Consider the following 17012-nt stretch of genomic DNA (forward strand, 5'->3'; position numbering starts at 1 on the left):
AGACTGGGCCTCCACAGCCTTCTGGGGCAGAGCATTCCACACACTTACTACTCTCTGGGTGAAGAAGTTTCTCCTCAACTCTGTTCTAAATGGCCTACCCCTTATTTTTAAACTGTGTCCTCTGGTTCAGCACTCACCCATCGGCAGAAACATGCTTCCTGCCTCCAGAGTGTCCAATCCTTTAATAAATATATGTCTCAATCAGATCCCCTCTCAGCCTTCTAAACTCAAGCGTATACAAGCCCAGTCGCTCCAATCTTTCAGCATAAGATAGTCCCACCATTCCGGGAATTGACCTCGTGAACCTACGCTGCACTCCCTCAATAGCCAGAATGTCTTTCCTCAAATTTGGAGACCAAAACTGCACACAATATTCCAGGTGCGGTCTCATCAGGGCCCTGTACAGCTGCAGAAGAACCTCTTTGCTTCTATTCTCAATTCCACTTGTTATGAAGGCCAGCATGCTATTAGATTTCTTCATTGCCTGCTGTACCTGCATGCTTGCTTTCATTGACTGATGTACAAGAACACCTGAGGTCTCGTCGTACTGCCCCTTTACCTAACTTGACTCCATTTAGATAGTAAGCTGCCTTCCTGTTCTTGCCACCAAAGTGGATAACCACACAGTCATCTACACTAAACTGCACCTGTCATGCATCTGTCCACTCACCTAGCCTGTCCAGGTCACCCTGTAATCTCCTAACGTCCTCCTCACATTTCACCCTGCCACCCAGCTTTGTATGGCAGGGTAGAGGAGGAACAGGAGAGAAGTTCAAGAAAACTTACACATAGAAAACAAAACAGGAGTACCTTCACATTCAAGATGATCTTACAATATTGAGCAGCTATATCAGACAAGAAAAGATGGGCAGACTGGGTTCTTAGAAGAAAAGAGGGATCAGTTAGCTAAGTTGACTGGACACCTGGTGTGCAATGCAGAGTAATGTGAACAGCATGGGTTGAATTCTCGCATGGCTGAGGTTACCTTGAATGACTCTCCTTTGCAACCTCTACCCTCACCTGAGGTGAGGTGACCCTCAGGTTCAACCAGCACCAGTGAGAGAGCAGCCTTATGGCCTGGTATGAGTATGGTGGCTTATACTTTTTTAAAATAGGAGAAACATTGGTGTGGAGTAACCTAATAAGAGGCTTTTAAACTGCTGCAGTGTTTTGATTGTGTGGATTTGGACTGAATGTTGTGGGGAAGAACATAACTAGAGGTCATCATTAAATTGCTACCAAGAAAGCCATTAGGAATTCAAAAGAAATTTCTTTCTTCCAAAGGATGGCTTAAATGTGGAATGTAGAAGCATAGGAAATAGGAGCAGAACCAGGCAATTTGACCCATCTGCCCCACCATTCACTTGATCATAGAAAAGTACAGCACAGTACAGGACCTTTGGCCCACGATGATGTGCTGAGGATTAATCCTAACTAAAATAAAATAACCTAACCTATGCTCCCCTCATCTCACTGCTGTCCATGTGTATGTCCAGCAGTCGGTTAAATGTCCCTAACGACTCTACTTCCACCATTACCGCTGGCAACTCATTCCATGCATTCACAACTCTCTGCATAAAGAACCTACCTCTGACATCTCCTCAAAACCTTCCTCCTAACACCTTAAAACTGTGACCCCTCGTAGCAGTAAATCCTGCCCTGGGAAAAAGTCTCTGGCTATCAACTCCATCCATGCCTCTCATTGCCTTGTACACTTCAATCAGGTCACCTCTCTTCCTCCTCTCCAGAGAGAAAAGTCCAAGCTCAGTCAACCTGTCCTTGTAAGACAAGCCCTCCAGTCCAGGCAGCATCCTGGTATACCACCTTTGCACCCTCTTCAAAGCTTCCACAAATTTCCTATAATAGGTTGACAGAACTGGACACAATATTTCAAGTGTGGTCTCACCAGGGTTATCCTTCAACTCAATGCCATACTCTTGCTGTCTCCCCATCAGCCTTCACAACTTTAGCCCCGAGAAAATTGTCTCTTTCCTAATATATTGTGACTAGGCCTCCATAGCCTTCTGTGGTAGCGAATTCTACAGGTTCATTCTTCTCGAAAGAAATTTGTCAGCATCTCATTGCGAAAATGGCCTACCATTTATCCTCTGACGATGACTCTGTTGTGGACCTCCAGCAACTCCAAGAAACTTCCTTTGTGCTTGGTTTCAGTTTCGGGCCATTGTCTCTCTTGGAGGGGATGGAGGGTGTGATCACTGATAGTGAAGGAGAGGGGGAAGAGAAGATGTGTTCGATGGTGGCATCTATTGGAGGTAATAGAAAGGGCAGGGGATGATCCTTTCCATGTGGAAACCACTGGGGTGGAAAATAAAGACATGGGGAAACCAATTATCCAGTGCAGGAGGGGATGTTCTGTGGACAGATGTGCAGGAGGTGAGTTGCATACAGCTGAAGGTCCTGCCGATCACATACTTGTTTGAGGGAAAAAGAAGATCATGTTGGAGGCTGCCCACTGAAGGGTAGCATCGTCTGAATAGATGTGATGGAGATGAAAAAACTGGGAGAATGGAATGGCATGGAATCCTTGCAGGCCAAATTGCAACATCTTATTTGTTCCTGAGCTGAGCTTCTCATTCTGGATGTAAGTTTCTCGCTGAGCTGGAAAGTTCATTGTCAGACGTTTCATCACCATACTAGGTAACATCATCCGTGAACCTCCAATGAAGCGCTGGTGTTATGCCCCACTTTCTATTTTTGTGTTTAGATTTCCTTGGGTTGGTGATATAATTTCCTGCTCTTTTTCTCAGAGGATGGTAGATGGGGTCCAAATCGATGTGTCTGTTGATAGAGTTCCGGTTGGAATGCCATGCTTCTAGGAATTCTCGTGTGTATCTGTTAGCTTGCCGTAGGGTAAATATGTTGTCCCAGTCAAATTGGTGTTTCACCTTCATCTGTATGTAAGAAATACTAGTGATAGTGGGTCATGTCTTTTTGTGGCTGGTTGGTGTTCATGTATCCTGGTGGCTAGTTTTCTGCCTGTTTGTCTGATGTAGAGTTTGTTGCAGTTCTTGCAAGGTATCTTGCAAGACTGCCAGACTACTTGGACCTCTTAGCATCATGGTAGCCCACAAACCCACCAACATGCTAAAACAGCAGCTAATGAACTTGAAAGACCCTATACAGACAATAAGCAAACCAAACGTCATTTACAAGATATCTTGCAAGATCTGTAACAAACACTACATTGGACAAACAGGCAGAAAACTAGCCACCAGGATACATGAGCATCAACCAGCCACAAAAGGACATGACCCTCTCTCACTAGTCTCCTTACATACAGATGAAGAAGGACACCACTTTGACTGGTACAACACATCCATCCTAGTGCAAGCCAAACAGAGACATGCACAAGAATTCCTTGAAGCATGGCATTCCAACCAGTATTCTATTAATAAACTCATTGATTTGGACCCCATCTACCACCCTCTGAGAAAAAGGACCAGAAATGACATCACCAACCCAAGGAAATGTAAACCCATAAGTAAAAAGCGAGACGTAACACCAACCCCTCACCAGAGGCTCACTGATGATGTTACCTAGCATTGTGACAAAACGTTTGACAACAAACCTTCCGGCTCAGTAAGCAAAACTACATCCAGATCCTAAACCAGAGCTACAAACCTCAAAGCTCACTGAGCTTCTCATTTACAGAAAATAAACATTTTGGGGCTATTGAATAATGCCATTCCATTTGTCAGGAAAAACGATTGAAGGCAGATCCTTCTGTATATGTTGATTGTTATTACTAATATTATTTTGCAGTCTATTTTCCTTTTCCCTTCTTACAACTGCTCCCAAAAAAAATCTTACTGTAAATGTTCCTCTGCTTAGTTCCATAAAATGTCGAGAAGACTTCATGCAGTGAGAACATTTTGCTTCTGTTTATTATCTGTGACCGTCAGCAGTATCAGCAGGGACTGTCATAACTGCTGACCACTTTTTAATAATGATTCTAGCACACTGTTGTGTATGTCTTTTTATCTTTTGAAAGTTCACAGCTTGTGCCATGAATCATAAGTGTTGAACAGCAGATGTTCCCACTTCAATGAGGAGCCCACACTTTTGTATTGATTTTTGTATTTCGCATGCCAAAGTTGAATATCATTTACATTGAGCCAAAGCATTCAACTACCTCTGCTGCATCGTAGGTTTTTATATGCAGTGCATTTTTATTTTGACGGCTGGGAGACCAGCCAGGACGATTTGGAATAAGTTGAGTCTGGTGATGACAAAGACTTGATGCAAGTTTGAGCAGCTAATAGCTGGAGTTTGGATTGAAAATGGGCGATGCTATGGGGTTGATATAGGTGGCCCTGGTAATGGAGACAATATTTATTTTATTTCTTCCTTCTACAAGCTCCATCTTGGTCCATCATGAACTTGGTATTCACTTTTTTGGAAAAGTATTCATAAAGTGAACAGAATGTAGTTTTTTTTATTGTAGCAAATGATCATAAATTGCAGATTTTTTCCTTGCTTACCTTCCCCATTCCTAGAGAGTTTCATTCCCCTGGTAATTTTGAATGCTATAGAGGTCTGTTTTTCTAAGCAGTGATTGCTGACACTGAACTGCAGTCAACCAAGCATGTGCACACATTGTGGAAGGCATGATTTCTAGCACTGATATCATCATGTAGGCTTTATATGCTTAAAAAATTCTACTTTGGGGAATCAATCCAAATATGTCCTGGCATGTTAAGCAAATCCGATGGTTATCTAGCTGAGAAAGCAGCAATAATAACACCGCTATTAGGCCCCATAACATATTCACTCTCTGTCTATACTTTAACCAGTGGCATTGCTATACTCTTCTCCATAGGCTACTTTGTCAGCAAACTGGAACTTGTTTCCATGTGGAAAGTCCTTCATTTTCCACCTCTCCCAATGTTTGTGAGCAACTAGTGTCTCAGAATGATCATTTACACCATTGGCATTGCTGCTTTTGACATAAAGTCCTGATAGCTCTCCTGGTCAAGAGACACCAGAGCAGGCACTGAACACCTTCAATGCTATAGACACCAGTCTTGGAGCCTGAATTTCCATGGAATGCTTAGCCATCCATTTGCTTTTACATGGACTGGCTTCCTGCTATGAAAAACGAGGCAGCTTCTTAACTATTTCCCATCTGGACTCCTTTTAACAATCAGCAACAGTTCTGCTTTCGTTGCCTGGCTTCCCTTTTTTGGTCCAGCATTTCTCACGGCTATTTACCCCTCTGCTATCTATCCCATGTGAAGCTTGTCATACAGGTGTAAATCAAGATAGGAGTTCAGGGTTTCTTCGCAATTAACTGGGTGAACTAGTTTTAATGCATTTTGATATAAAATGCTAATTTCAGTTCTGATGCTTCATTTATTTCAGGTTGGTTTTATGAATCCTGTCTAATGTGTGTGGCCATTTTAAGTCAGTGGGTTTTTTTTTCATTTTTTAAAACCAGTTATTAAAATCAGATGTAGACATTCAAAAATTGATAGTCCATATTTTATTGCTATCGTGACAAGTGTTCAATTATTATTAAAGATCTTGGTTTATACTAGTCTTCAATTATTTTCAGGATTTCAAAATCATCTTGTCATTTAAGCATTTTTAAGTGAATGTGTTAAATTGGTGAGAATAATATAAAGTTGCTTACAACGCAAAAGCCCATTAGTGTCAATAACAGTGACATTGGTGCAACTATTTGGCTCTTGTGCTAGTCAAGATCCAAAACCTATTTTGATGGTAACACCTTACTTGAACCCAATTTGCATAATCTCCAAAAATGCATTAGGAGAAATTGTTGATTTTTTGAAAAGAGATTATTTTCAGACTTTAATTTTTAAAATGTTTCTCAATGTCTTCCTTTGTTTTCAGTTTAAAGTACCTGCAGCAAGCAGTGCTATTATAACAAATGGTAAGGAAATATTCAGTATTTTAATACAATGTCATTAATATCATTAACATTGAGTGTTTTGCTCCTCTTTGGATAAATGTTTTATTGGCAGATACTGCCAAATTCTAAATCCAGAATAATTATACAATAAGCATTTAACAGCCTGAAGTGTGTACAGCATTTGAAAATTCAGGATGCAAGTTAACATTGTCAATATTTTTATTACTCTAGTATTTTTCATAAGGTACTCAATATGTATTACTGTAGTGTAGGCGCAATAAGGAAAATGTCTTTGGTGCTTTTGAAGAGAGACAATTTTAGAAAATTGACAACTCTACATTCCTTTAAAATGCACTGAATAGAAATATGTTGACACAGACGTTCATGCAGTTTTTAAAAATGTTTTGATCACATAAGTCTGAATTGCTGAATAATCTGTAATGTAAAATATAACTAGTATGCTTACTTTTCTGCTGTCACTCAAAATTGTCATCTTGTTTGCAGCAGTTTTCACCATATAACAAGAATAGATAGAGGTTTGCAAAAAAGCAAATTATAAGCATATTGAATCCAATGTACCGAACAGCCACACGTGATATCAAAGACGGGAATGCCAATTTTGTGAACGGTCTATCACTTCAGTGTGTACACTGCAAATTGTAGCTACTTTAACTGCAATGTAATTATGTTCCAAGCTACTGTTCTTTCTGAAGTCTGGTTGTCTTCCTCCTGAAATTCCGATAGTTTAAGATGAATTTGTTTCATTGCAGATGGAATAGGCATCAACCCTGCTCAAACTGCAGGTAAGTGAAATTGTTTGAATTGGCAAATTTTGGGGGGCTATTATAGTTGATTCTATCTGTTTTATAATATATTGAATTTTATGATTTTTGAGCAGTTTCCAACCTTCATGTTAATAAGTTTTAAAAAAAAAAATTTACCAATAGATTTCATGCATATTTGAAACTGAATATATACCTTAAGTTCGTCATAGGCAATGGTTATTTATATCTGTAATATCATGTTAATTTAAATTTGTGTTTGTAATCATTTAAGAACAAAAAAGGCACAAGAATTAGCAGGTAGGCCATTTACCCCTTAGAGCCTGCTATGCAGTGCATTCGTTGAAGCTCTTTCATCAAAACTTCTATCCTAAATTTATTTGGAGATCAATAAAGTTCTGGATACAATCTTAAAAATGCACAACTGAGCACCACAGTTCTGAGCTAGAGGTCTTCTAAGTGAACCATAGTCATGGTTGAAATGCTTTATATGAGGGAAAGAAAAGTGAAGATGAAGGCAGCAGCACCCAGACACGACAAGGCCCACTTAGAAGTCCAAGAGGTAGGCAAGAAAGGAAGGGAATCTGTCCTACTGCTTGTCCAATGATTGCCTGTTGTCCAGAGGAGTACAAATAATTGACTGAGGTACCTGTACGTTGGGCTGGTCTACATGCCAGATAGACTGCCTTGAGTATCTAGATTGATAAGCTACTTTCCAATGACCCAGACCCACCATTCTAAAGACACTGTCAGCTCCTCCTTCCCCCACTATCCCAGGTTCCAACTCTGTTCTGAGATTGTGAACCCTAGTTGTAAATTCTCTGGTCAAGGGAAATATCTTTCAAGCACAAGCCCTTAAATATTTCATAAGTTTTAATAAGACCACTTCTAATTTTTTAAAGTTCTACTGATCATAGACCTAGCCGACATGATCTCTCCTCAGAGGGCAAGTCCATCGTCCCAGGAAGCATTCTTGTCAACCGTTGTTTTATTCCTTCCAACGATATCATATCCTTTCATGGGTAGGCCCATCAAAACTGTACACAGTACTCCAGATGTTATCTCACAAAGGCCCTGTGCAATTGCAGTAGGATTATTTCATTTTTGTCCTTTTGTTTAAAAGTAGAACATCCTGTTTAATTTCCTAATTGCTGCTTGTATCTGCATGATAAGACCTCTGATTATATACATTGAGACCTAGATTCCTTTGCATACAATTTTTCCCATTTGCTCACCATTTAATAAGCTTTCTGCTTCTCCAATTCTGCAGCAATGTGCATGACGTCACCATTTCTCCATATTACATTTCCAACTGCCATGGATCAGGTACTCTTACCCCTCTGTAGCTCCTTTGCTTCCACCTCGCAGTTTACTTTTCACCTAACTTTGTATCATCAGAAAATTTGGATGCGTTATACTTTATCTATAACTTACATAAGGGGATTCAGATTGTTAATAGCCAAGGTCCAAGCTCTGATTCATGCAGTATCCCACTTGTTATAAACTGCAATTCAAAATAAGCTTTGATTCCTTCTCTTCCTTTACCTCCTGAAATCCATACTAATATATTTCCCCCTTTCCAGTGAACAGTAATTTTGTATATTAGTCTATTGTGCATTACCTTGTTGATTTAAAAAAAAATTTGTACCCACTGTATATACTAATTTTCCCCTGTATCCATGGTTCTTATTCGTAAATTGGTACATTTTTGAAAACTCTTGATGCATCTGTCTAACCTACTTTTCCTGTCACAAATCTGTGACACTATATAATCATATGGCGATTGCTTTGGTACAAATTCCTAATGACAGATTCATATATTTTCCATACGAATAAAGACAGGCTAGCCAGTCTATAGTTGCCTGTTTTCCCTTCAACTACTTCTGAAGTTCAAATATATCCATGCTGTTTTCGGGTGACAGCATAGAAATGCAATTTGTAGTTGCAAATAACCTGAAGTAATTTAATCTCGAACTCGCAGTTACTGTGCTTGGATTTGGTGTTTGTTTTAGCTTGCCTTGCAGAACTAGAAGTTGAAGCATCTGCCTTTTGTAAAGGTCTGTGTTGCTTAATGGGCACACATCCTTCCATATTTGTAATGAGTATGTATTCAGTGTGTGGGAGATAGGTTTATCTGGTAGTTGCATGCATGAAGATCTGGATTGAATGTGCAGTCTTAACAGTCAGTGTGCAGGTTAGCTGTAAAGAAAAATAAATATGCACGCTCGATGTTTTGGACATGAAAATAGGTCATGTAGCACTTGACACGCAGATAAAAACCTAACTGGTCAATAAATGAAGACTAAAATGTCATAGGTGTAATCATTTTTTCATGAAATTTTAACCTTGCTTTGCTTTTACATTAGTGTAATTTAGGTGGATGACAATGTGTAGGTGCAGGATGAGCAAATGGGAATAACTGTCAAATTGATTCAAATGTCCACAGCTTACTACAAGCAGTGATAAGCATAACAGTCTGATTTCTGGTTTGGGAAATAGTTGAGAGCCCATACTCATGAAGACACTTGTTTGAAATATCTGTAGAACTGTCAGATGAAGCAACCCATCATTTAAATAAACAATTAACTTGTGGATTGCCTAGAGGTTATTAATGAATAACAATAATTTTCGGAATGTACTAATTTGTTTCAGGAATAACCAAGCCAGACAATTGAAAATCCAATTAAAAATTGTACCATAACACTTGTAAAGTCAACAGTGAATTTGGAATACTTGATTTTACATTTTGTATTTATAGGAATATGCAGGGCATCTAAAAACTATTAAAATATTTATCCTAGTTTCACGCCCACCCCAGTGTTAGTTGTTTTAGAGACATGGTATTGTTATGCTCTTAAATTTTCTTTCATTCACATTGTACAATTCACAATCTCATGGTTTGTGTTTAAGTAAAACATTTCATATCATTTAAAATTACACATTTTCCTCTAACGTTCTAGCATTGCAATCTCAATCAAGATGTATCTATGCTGTATTTTTCATTTGTAGTTTATTGAAATTAGCAATGTGGAACAAATCGGAATATTGTCCAAATTTTGCACAATGATTATGCTTGATATTAAACATTTAAATCTTTAACTATAACCAATATGTTTCATGATTTGCAGTGAATTAAAAGCAGTAAGTCATTGCTATCTCTCCAGAAGAGAGATTCTTGCTTTAGAGGATGCTTAACTAAAAGTATTTTTTAAAAAACTAAGCTACTACTGAAGTGGACCAAAGATGTGTAGGCCAGGTAAATTGGCCATGCTGAATAGCCCACTGTGTTAGGTGCATTAATCAAAGGGAAATGAGTCTGGGTGGGTTACTCGTCGGTGTGGACTTGTTGGGCCGAAGGGCCTGCTTTCACACTGTAGAGAATTTAATCTAATCTAATCTACTGCAGTAGCAGCATCTGATTCTTCAAACTATAAATTCTTAAATTTATTGTTTTTTTTCTTTCTCTTGTGTATTCTGTATAAGATTCCAAATATAGCTGCATTGCTTATGCCTTATGTAGGTATGTTAAATGTTTGTAGTAAATCAGAGAATGTTTTATATTAACAGGAACACTTATGTCATTAACAAGATAGCATTAGAATTAGTACACTGTTACTGAATAAACAAAGTTTGGTTTATACTTAATTGGATTCTGGGAGTGTTACTATTACTTCAGTGTTTGGAATCCACAATACTCTCCATTGCTTTGTTAAAATTGTAATGGAGTGGTATTTGTGTGACCTGTTCATTTACTGCATGTTTAAGTTTTATTCTTTACTGGTCCATGCATAGTAAACAGGTCAGGCATCTTATGTCTATAATTACTTGGTGGGATGATTAGGTTTTAGACACAGTGAATAATTTCAATTGGATTTAAGAGATGGAAATAAAATAAAGGTGACAATAGATCAGTGTTAAATTTAATTCTAAACCATGAATTATACATTTCAGTTACTAAGAAAATAATGGATTATTTCTTTAAATAGCACTGTGAGCACCTAACATATTGAGAGTGAATATTGATGACGGCTTTATGTACATGTGGACACTGATTTCCATGATAAAAGCATGAAAAATATGCATGTTCAAAATCTTTATGTAGATTATGATCCATATAGTTAACAATTGTTTTATCATTATTTCAATGAAAGTGTGAGCAAATTAGCCTGCAATGTAATTGGTTTTTAAGAACTATCAGGAGAAATAGTAAGCATTGTTTACACAAGTTTCACCAGCGAAGGAGGCGTTTTGGTCCATCTCGTCCTTAACCGCTCTCTCTAAGAGTAACTGTGAGAGTGCCATTCCTCATCTTTTGTCCAAGTCTCTACAAGTTATATAGTCATAGAGATGTACAGCACGGAAACAGACCCTTCAGTCCAACCCGTCCATGCCGACCAGATATCCCAACCCAATCTAGTCCCACCTGCCAGCACCCAGCCCATATCCCTCCAAACCCTTCCTATTCATATACCCATCCAAATGCCTCTTAAATGTTGCAATTGTACCAGCCTCCACCACTTCCTCCTGGCAGCTCATTCCATACACGTTCCACCTTCTGTGTGAAAAAATTGCCCTGTAGGTCTCTTTTATATAGAACTTCTGTGCTCAATACTCTGACCAATAAAAGAAGCATACCAAACGCCTTCTTCACTATCCTATCTACCTGTGACTCCACTTTCAAGGAGCTATGAACATGTTTGTCTATTGTAAGAATGTACTAGGAGAACATTTAGAGGTACATAATGACTGCATTTTCTACTGGTCAGAGGGTAGTTATTCCAGTGTAGAGGGAAGTTGTGCATTGGGACCCAGCAGAATCCCCATTGTAGTAGACTCTGAAGAAATTGCCTGGGATGTTGAAGCATCAACAGAATGCAGTTGCTGTACGTCTAGAAGCTGCTAAAAGTCTCTGATTAAATCAGAGAGTTTGAAAGTTCCCGTGAAGTGAACTGAAATATATAGGAAATGTTAGAGTCAGAGTCTAATTCCTAAGTAACTATTAAACATATCCTATGCCTATCTCATCTAATTACCCAGGCAAAAGTGAGGATTGCAGATGCTATCTCTCCACCCTGGAGGCTTCCCGCCTCTATTCCTGATGAAGGGCTTTTGCCCGAAATGTCAATTTTCCTGCTCCTTGGATGCTGCCTGACTTGCTGTGCTTTTCCAGCACACTCTGATCTCATCCAATTACCCCCTAACCTGACCTGACACCTTCACCCTACTTTCTCCCAAGCCCCTTCTCCCACTCACCACCTAACCCTGCTGATGGTCCTGGTCCCACCATTCAGCACCACTTCCGCCATATTCAACCTGACTCCTCACCCTGCAGTAGGTCCGAACCAATTCCTCTCCCCATCAAACACACACCATCCACTCCAGAATTAGCCCAGAACTCCCCAGATTTGACATCCACTGTAGACAGGAGCTGATCTCTCGATATCTCTCTCTCGATATCTCTCTCTCGATCTCTCTCTCTCTCTCTCGATCGATCTCTCTCGATCGATCTCTCTCGATCGATCTCTCTCGATCGATCTCTCTCGATCGATCTCTCTCGATCTCTCTCGATCTCTCTCGATCTCTCGATCTCTCTCTCTCTCGATCTCTCTCTCTCGATCTCTCTCTCTCTCGATCTCTCTCTCTCTCTCTCGATCTCTCTCTCTCTCGATCTCTCTCTCTCTCTCTCTCGATCTCTCTCTCTCTCGATCTCTCTCTCTCTCTCGATCTCTCTCTCTCTCTCTCCACCCCCCCCCCCCCCCCCCCCATCCAACTAACCCAGCCCTGAATGTATGATTTAACTTGCCACCTGCTGCCTTCCTACCAACACCCCGCCCCCCCCCCCCCGGCCATAGCCTACACTCCCAACACCTTATTACATTTAATTGAGGAAATTGCAGTTTGATCGCAGCTAGCAGCACCTTTACATTTCAGAATATAGCAGCTGACTGCTGTAAAATCAGGGAGTGGTTTGTCTTGCCCCAACCGTTCTGCATTTCAAAAAAAGGCTGTCCAAATAACAATGGAGACCCGCATTTCTGTAGGAGCCCTGAATGGAATTTCCCCTCAAATTTGGGGATTCTTTCATTTGTTCTATAAAATAGTTACATGAGAAAAAGCGAGCATACAAGTTCAGAAGGTATAGTGGAATGTTGGCTTTTATTTCGGAGGGAATGGAATATGAAAATAAAGTTTTGCTGTAATAATCCAAGGCACTAGTGAATAGCACCTAGAATACCATGAGTATTATCTAAGGAACGATATACTGGCATTGGGCACAGTCCTGAAAAGGTTCACCAAGTTGATTCCAAATATGGAGGGAGTCTCTTATGAGGTGACGTTGACCGTGTACTCATTGCTTCTTGTCTTTCTAAACTCCAATCTGTGGAAACATGGAAGATTCTTCAGGGGTTTTACAAGATAGATACAGAGAGGTTGTTCACTCTTGTGGAGGAGCCTGGGATGAGAGAACATAACCTCAGAGTAAACTGTCACTCATTTAAGACAGAGATGAGGAAATTCTCTGAGCAGAGTGAAGCTGTGGAATTCTTTACCACAGAAGGTTGTCAGGACTGGGTCATTAAGTATATTCAAAGCTGAGATGGACATATTTTAATCAGTAAGGGAATCAAGGAGTATGGGATAAAGGCAGGAAAGTGGAGTTTAGGATTATCAGATCAGTCGTGATCTCATTAAATAATGAAGCAAGTTCGTTGAACTGAATGGACGACTTCTGCTGGCCTGTACCTAATGGATATATTCTGCATATTTATAATGGAAAATAATTACATGGGTCTTCAAATTATACAATACTAATAAATGAATAAGTTAATGGCTCCTTTTGAACTCTTGGGAAGAAATTATCTTTTGCATGTAAGATTTGATGCTTGTGTTACAGTATCATTTTAAAACCATAATATGTTCAAGCTATTAAACACAACTACAATAGAAAATAAGAAGGTCTCTGAAATAGTTAGCTGTTCTATTTACATTGTGGTTGTCTTTTGGATGAACACAATATTCCACAAATGTAGAAAGCATAAACACTTTAGGTAATCATGTCAGATGAACACATTAAGAATGTTCTGTATGCTTTTACTAACCAATTTTCTTATCATGGCTCTTTTATTACAGGAAATATTTTTCTAAAGCATGGATCAGAATTGCGACTTATTCCCAGGGACCGAGTTGGAAGTCTTTAACCATTTGTCATCCAGAGATCTTTTGCCTACAGAAGAAAACAATATTTATTTTCAAAATTATTTTTAACTCCTTTTCTTGTCACTTTTGATATGCATTCCTTTAAGAGAATCTCCGGTAGGACTCCACTGAATTAGGTGGTAGCACCTTAAGCAGAGAAAAATCTAAAATGCATATGGTAAACACATAACAGTGCTGCCTAAAATGTGTTGTAATGTAATTAAGAAAAAGATTGGGCTGAAAAGAAATCTAATCCTTAAGCAGGGACTGCTAATACCTTAAGAATGTAAACCTGTTAAGTAAAAGTCACACAAGGAAATTACAAAGTATTATACAAAGCTTCTGTAAAATGCTTGGTATTAAGTAGTCAATTGGTAGATATCAGTATATTTTAACCTTGTATCATTTGTTTTCTGTATTAAGAAGATACAAATTCTGAAATTCATTAAAATAAAATTGAACTGCAGAATATATTTTATCTTTGAAATTACAAACTCAGAATCACCGATTGACTATTGCACAGCAGGAAGCCATTCAGCCCATCTTGCGTATATCGGTTCTTTGAATGGGCATTTCATTTATTGCCATTTTCGCACCTTCTCTGTGTAATCCTGAAGACTGTCACTTTTCAAAGAACACTCAAACTCCCTTTGAATACCTCAGTTGAACCTCCCAAGCAGTGCATTTCAACTCTGAGTTCCTAGCCTGTTCTGAATTATGTTTTCAAATATAATATTTACTGTTCCAAATTATATAAGAGTGCATTTGATAGATCAGACTTTTAAGTAAGTATCTCCTTTAGACAGAATGCTCTGAACTAAATGTTAGAGTAATTTTTTTGTGACATCTTTTCATTTTCCTAGCATTTGAATTGTATTAATTGTCTGAATTCTATAATATGTATCTTACTTGGTTCTTATGTCCGGGAGCTACAGTTTTTCCTAACCAGTTAAATGGTTTCCTCCAGCTTGAGGTGAACTGGTGATCCGACTTGACGCCTTTCACTCATGCCAGATGACTCATTCCAGCAGAGTAATTAGAGCTTGGGCAATGCACATCAATAGGTCAGCCTTCCTGAAGATGTACATTGTAACTTGGAAATTACAAAAAAAAAGAATATCTGCTGTGACTTTGAGAAATGACAGGCATCTATGAGTTAGGGAAGTCTTGATTGAACCCTGCGTTCAAGTAATAAGACTGGTATTAATCTGGATTTATAGTTGATGCTGTCAACTTGTGCTCAGTTAATAAATTGAACTAAAGCCTGAATACATCAAGCATTTTTTTAAGCTTGGCATTCCACTCGATGATAAACTGCTATTGAGGTTATTTCTTTCATCACAGAAGTGATGCATTTTTTGTTTACTGCCTGAATGTGAACGAGTTGGAGAGCACTAACCTTGCACTAAACCAAAGAGGAATGAATTGATAAATCTGAAGGACAAATCTTAAAATGCAGGAAATGTCAGTAACTGAAAAAGAAGGACAATGTAGTATTTCGGGTGGGACCTTTCTTCAAAGTAGCATGTATTTGGCACTCTGTACAATTTTGACCTACAGCAGGTAATGCTTTTCCCTTGATTTAGCTGTGATCAAAAGCGTCAGCAAGCTGAAGCATCTGTCTTTTCAATTTTTGATAGAAAATGTCCCATGAATTTACCTATTCTTATGTTCTCATCCAAGAGCAAATGTATGGTACATCATTTGGGCAGCATGATGGCTCAGTGGTTAGTACTGCTGCCTCACAGCAGGTTCGATTCCCGCCTCAGGCGACTATCTGTGTGGAGTTTGCACGTTCTCCTCGTGTCTGCGTGGGTTTCCTCCCACAATCCAAAGATGTGCAGGTTAGGGTGAATCGGCCATGGTAATTTGCCCATAGCGTTAGGTGCATTAGTCGGAGGCAAATGGGTCTGGGTGGGTTACTCTTCGGAGGGTCAGTGTGGACTTGTTGGGCCAAAGGCCCTGTTTCCATACTGTAGGGAATCTAATCTAATCTGCAGGTTCTTCATCTCGAGTTTTATCTTGACGCTTTTATCAGTGTTGATTTGTCATTGCCTTCCCCTTTTGGAGGTGGGGTGAGGAGGCAGGCCCTAAGCCTTCATCAGGCAGAATGGGATCGAACCTGCACTGCTATTCATAACCACATTTTGACTATAAATCCAACTTTACAATTGTGATTTCATCTTTTATATCTTTAAAATTGATTTTCAGTCTGATGTTTAAAAGCTAATAGGCTAATAGAGATCATAGTGATCTAGAAAAGAATAATTCAGCCCTAAGTAGTTTATTCCTTTATTACATTTCATACAAGTTGTATGCGTTCATTCTTGATCAGAAGGCTACTGTTAATTTTCATGAAGTCATTTGGGCTGGATAAATTAATGCATTGAGAATTATGTAGATTTTTGGCTGGTCTGAAAACCTGGTGGGCCCAAGCTTCAATTATATGTTGCTGATTTAGAGCATCTTATTGTGGATGGTTATTAACTATAGAAAGGAAGAACATTGACAAGCTATTCATTCCAGCCCACTTTTGTGGAGTTTTTTTATTAATGAAATCTTATTCTTCGTCCCAGTATTATTAGTAGTCATAACGTTGATTGAATTATTGTGCGCAGTAATATAGGAGTATGTTCATGCCATATAGGAGTACGGCATGGAGAGTGAGAGGATGTTTGCATAATGACTTCAGGTCTGGAAGCAGCAGAAAGGATTGCTAATTTCACCCTGAATGCAGCCTTTTAGGGCTATGCTAAAAATACAAAGGATTTTTTTTTCCAATTAATGCAGTGATTCTTTTAGTCTGTGTTATGACAGTTGCCCATCAAATGTTGGGAATAATCTGAGTCTTCCTTCATGAAGCTAATAGGAGATCCAGTATCAAGCTGTGATGCGAATTGTCTGAAAGGGAGAAGTGGGCAAGTTCTAGTCTTTAGTGACTAATATTGTAGGTGCATGGAGTAAAAAGCAGCTCCTCTGTAGGCACATGTCTCGACAAAAAAGCTGGATTGAGGTTATGCCCTTCTGTCATAGCACTGTTGCTAAGATATTGAGTGCACTTGATAAGTTGGATTGGGAGAAGCAATTTTCTCCAGTTGAGGGGTCTGGGTCTATATAATGTGAAAATTAGAGCATGCCTT

At 39.1% G+C, this 17012-nt stretch overlaps 1 protein-coding gene across 1 annotated transcript in view; it reads left to right on the forward strand.

The window, feature by feature from the left end:
- The window catches only part of ufm1 (ubiquitin-fold modifier 1), a 40824-nt gene extending 26481 nt beyond the window's left edge, over positions 1-14343 (forward strand). The window contains exons 4-6 of the mRNA XM_043692117.2: positions 5875-5914; positions 6664-6696; positions 13807-14343. Coding sequence (XP_043548052.1) covers positions 5875-5914; positions 6664-6696; positions 13807-13874 — 141 coding nt within the window. The 3' untranslated portion in view covers positions 13875-14343. The remainder of the gene's footprint in view (positions 1-5874; positions 5915-6663; positions 6697-13806) is intronic.
- The last annotated feature ends 2669 nt before the right edge of the window (positions 14344-17012 follow it).

The sequence above is a fragment of the Chiloscyllium plagiosum genome, unplaced genomic scaffold, assembly GCF_037043375.1.
Source record: "Chiloscyllium plagiosum isolate Xiang-an unplaced genomic scaffold, Cpla_swu_hap1 HiC_scaffold_6, whole genome shotgun sequence".
Taxonomy (NCBI): domain Eukaryota; kingdom Metazoa; phylum Chordata; class Chondrichthyes; order Orectolobiformes; family Hemiscylliidae; genus Chiloscyllium; species Chiloscyllium plagiosum.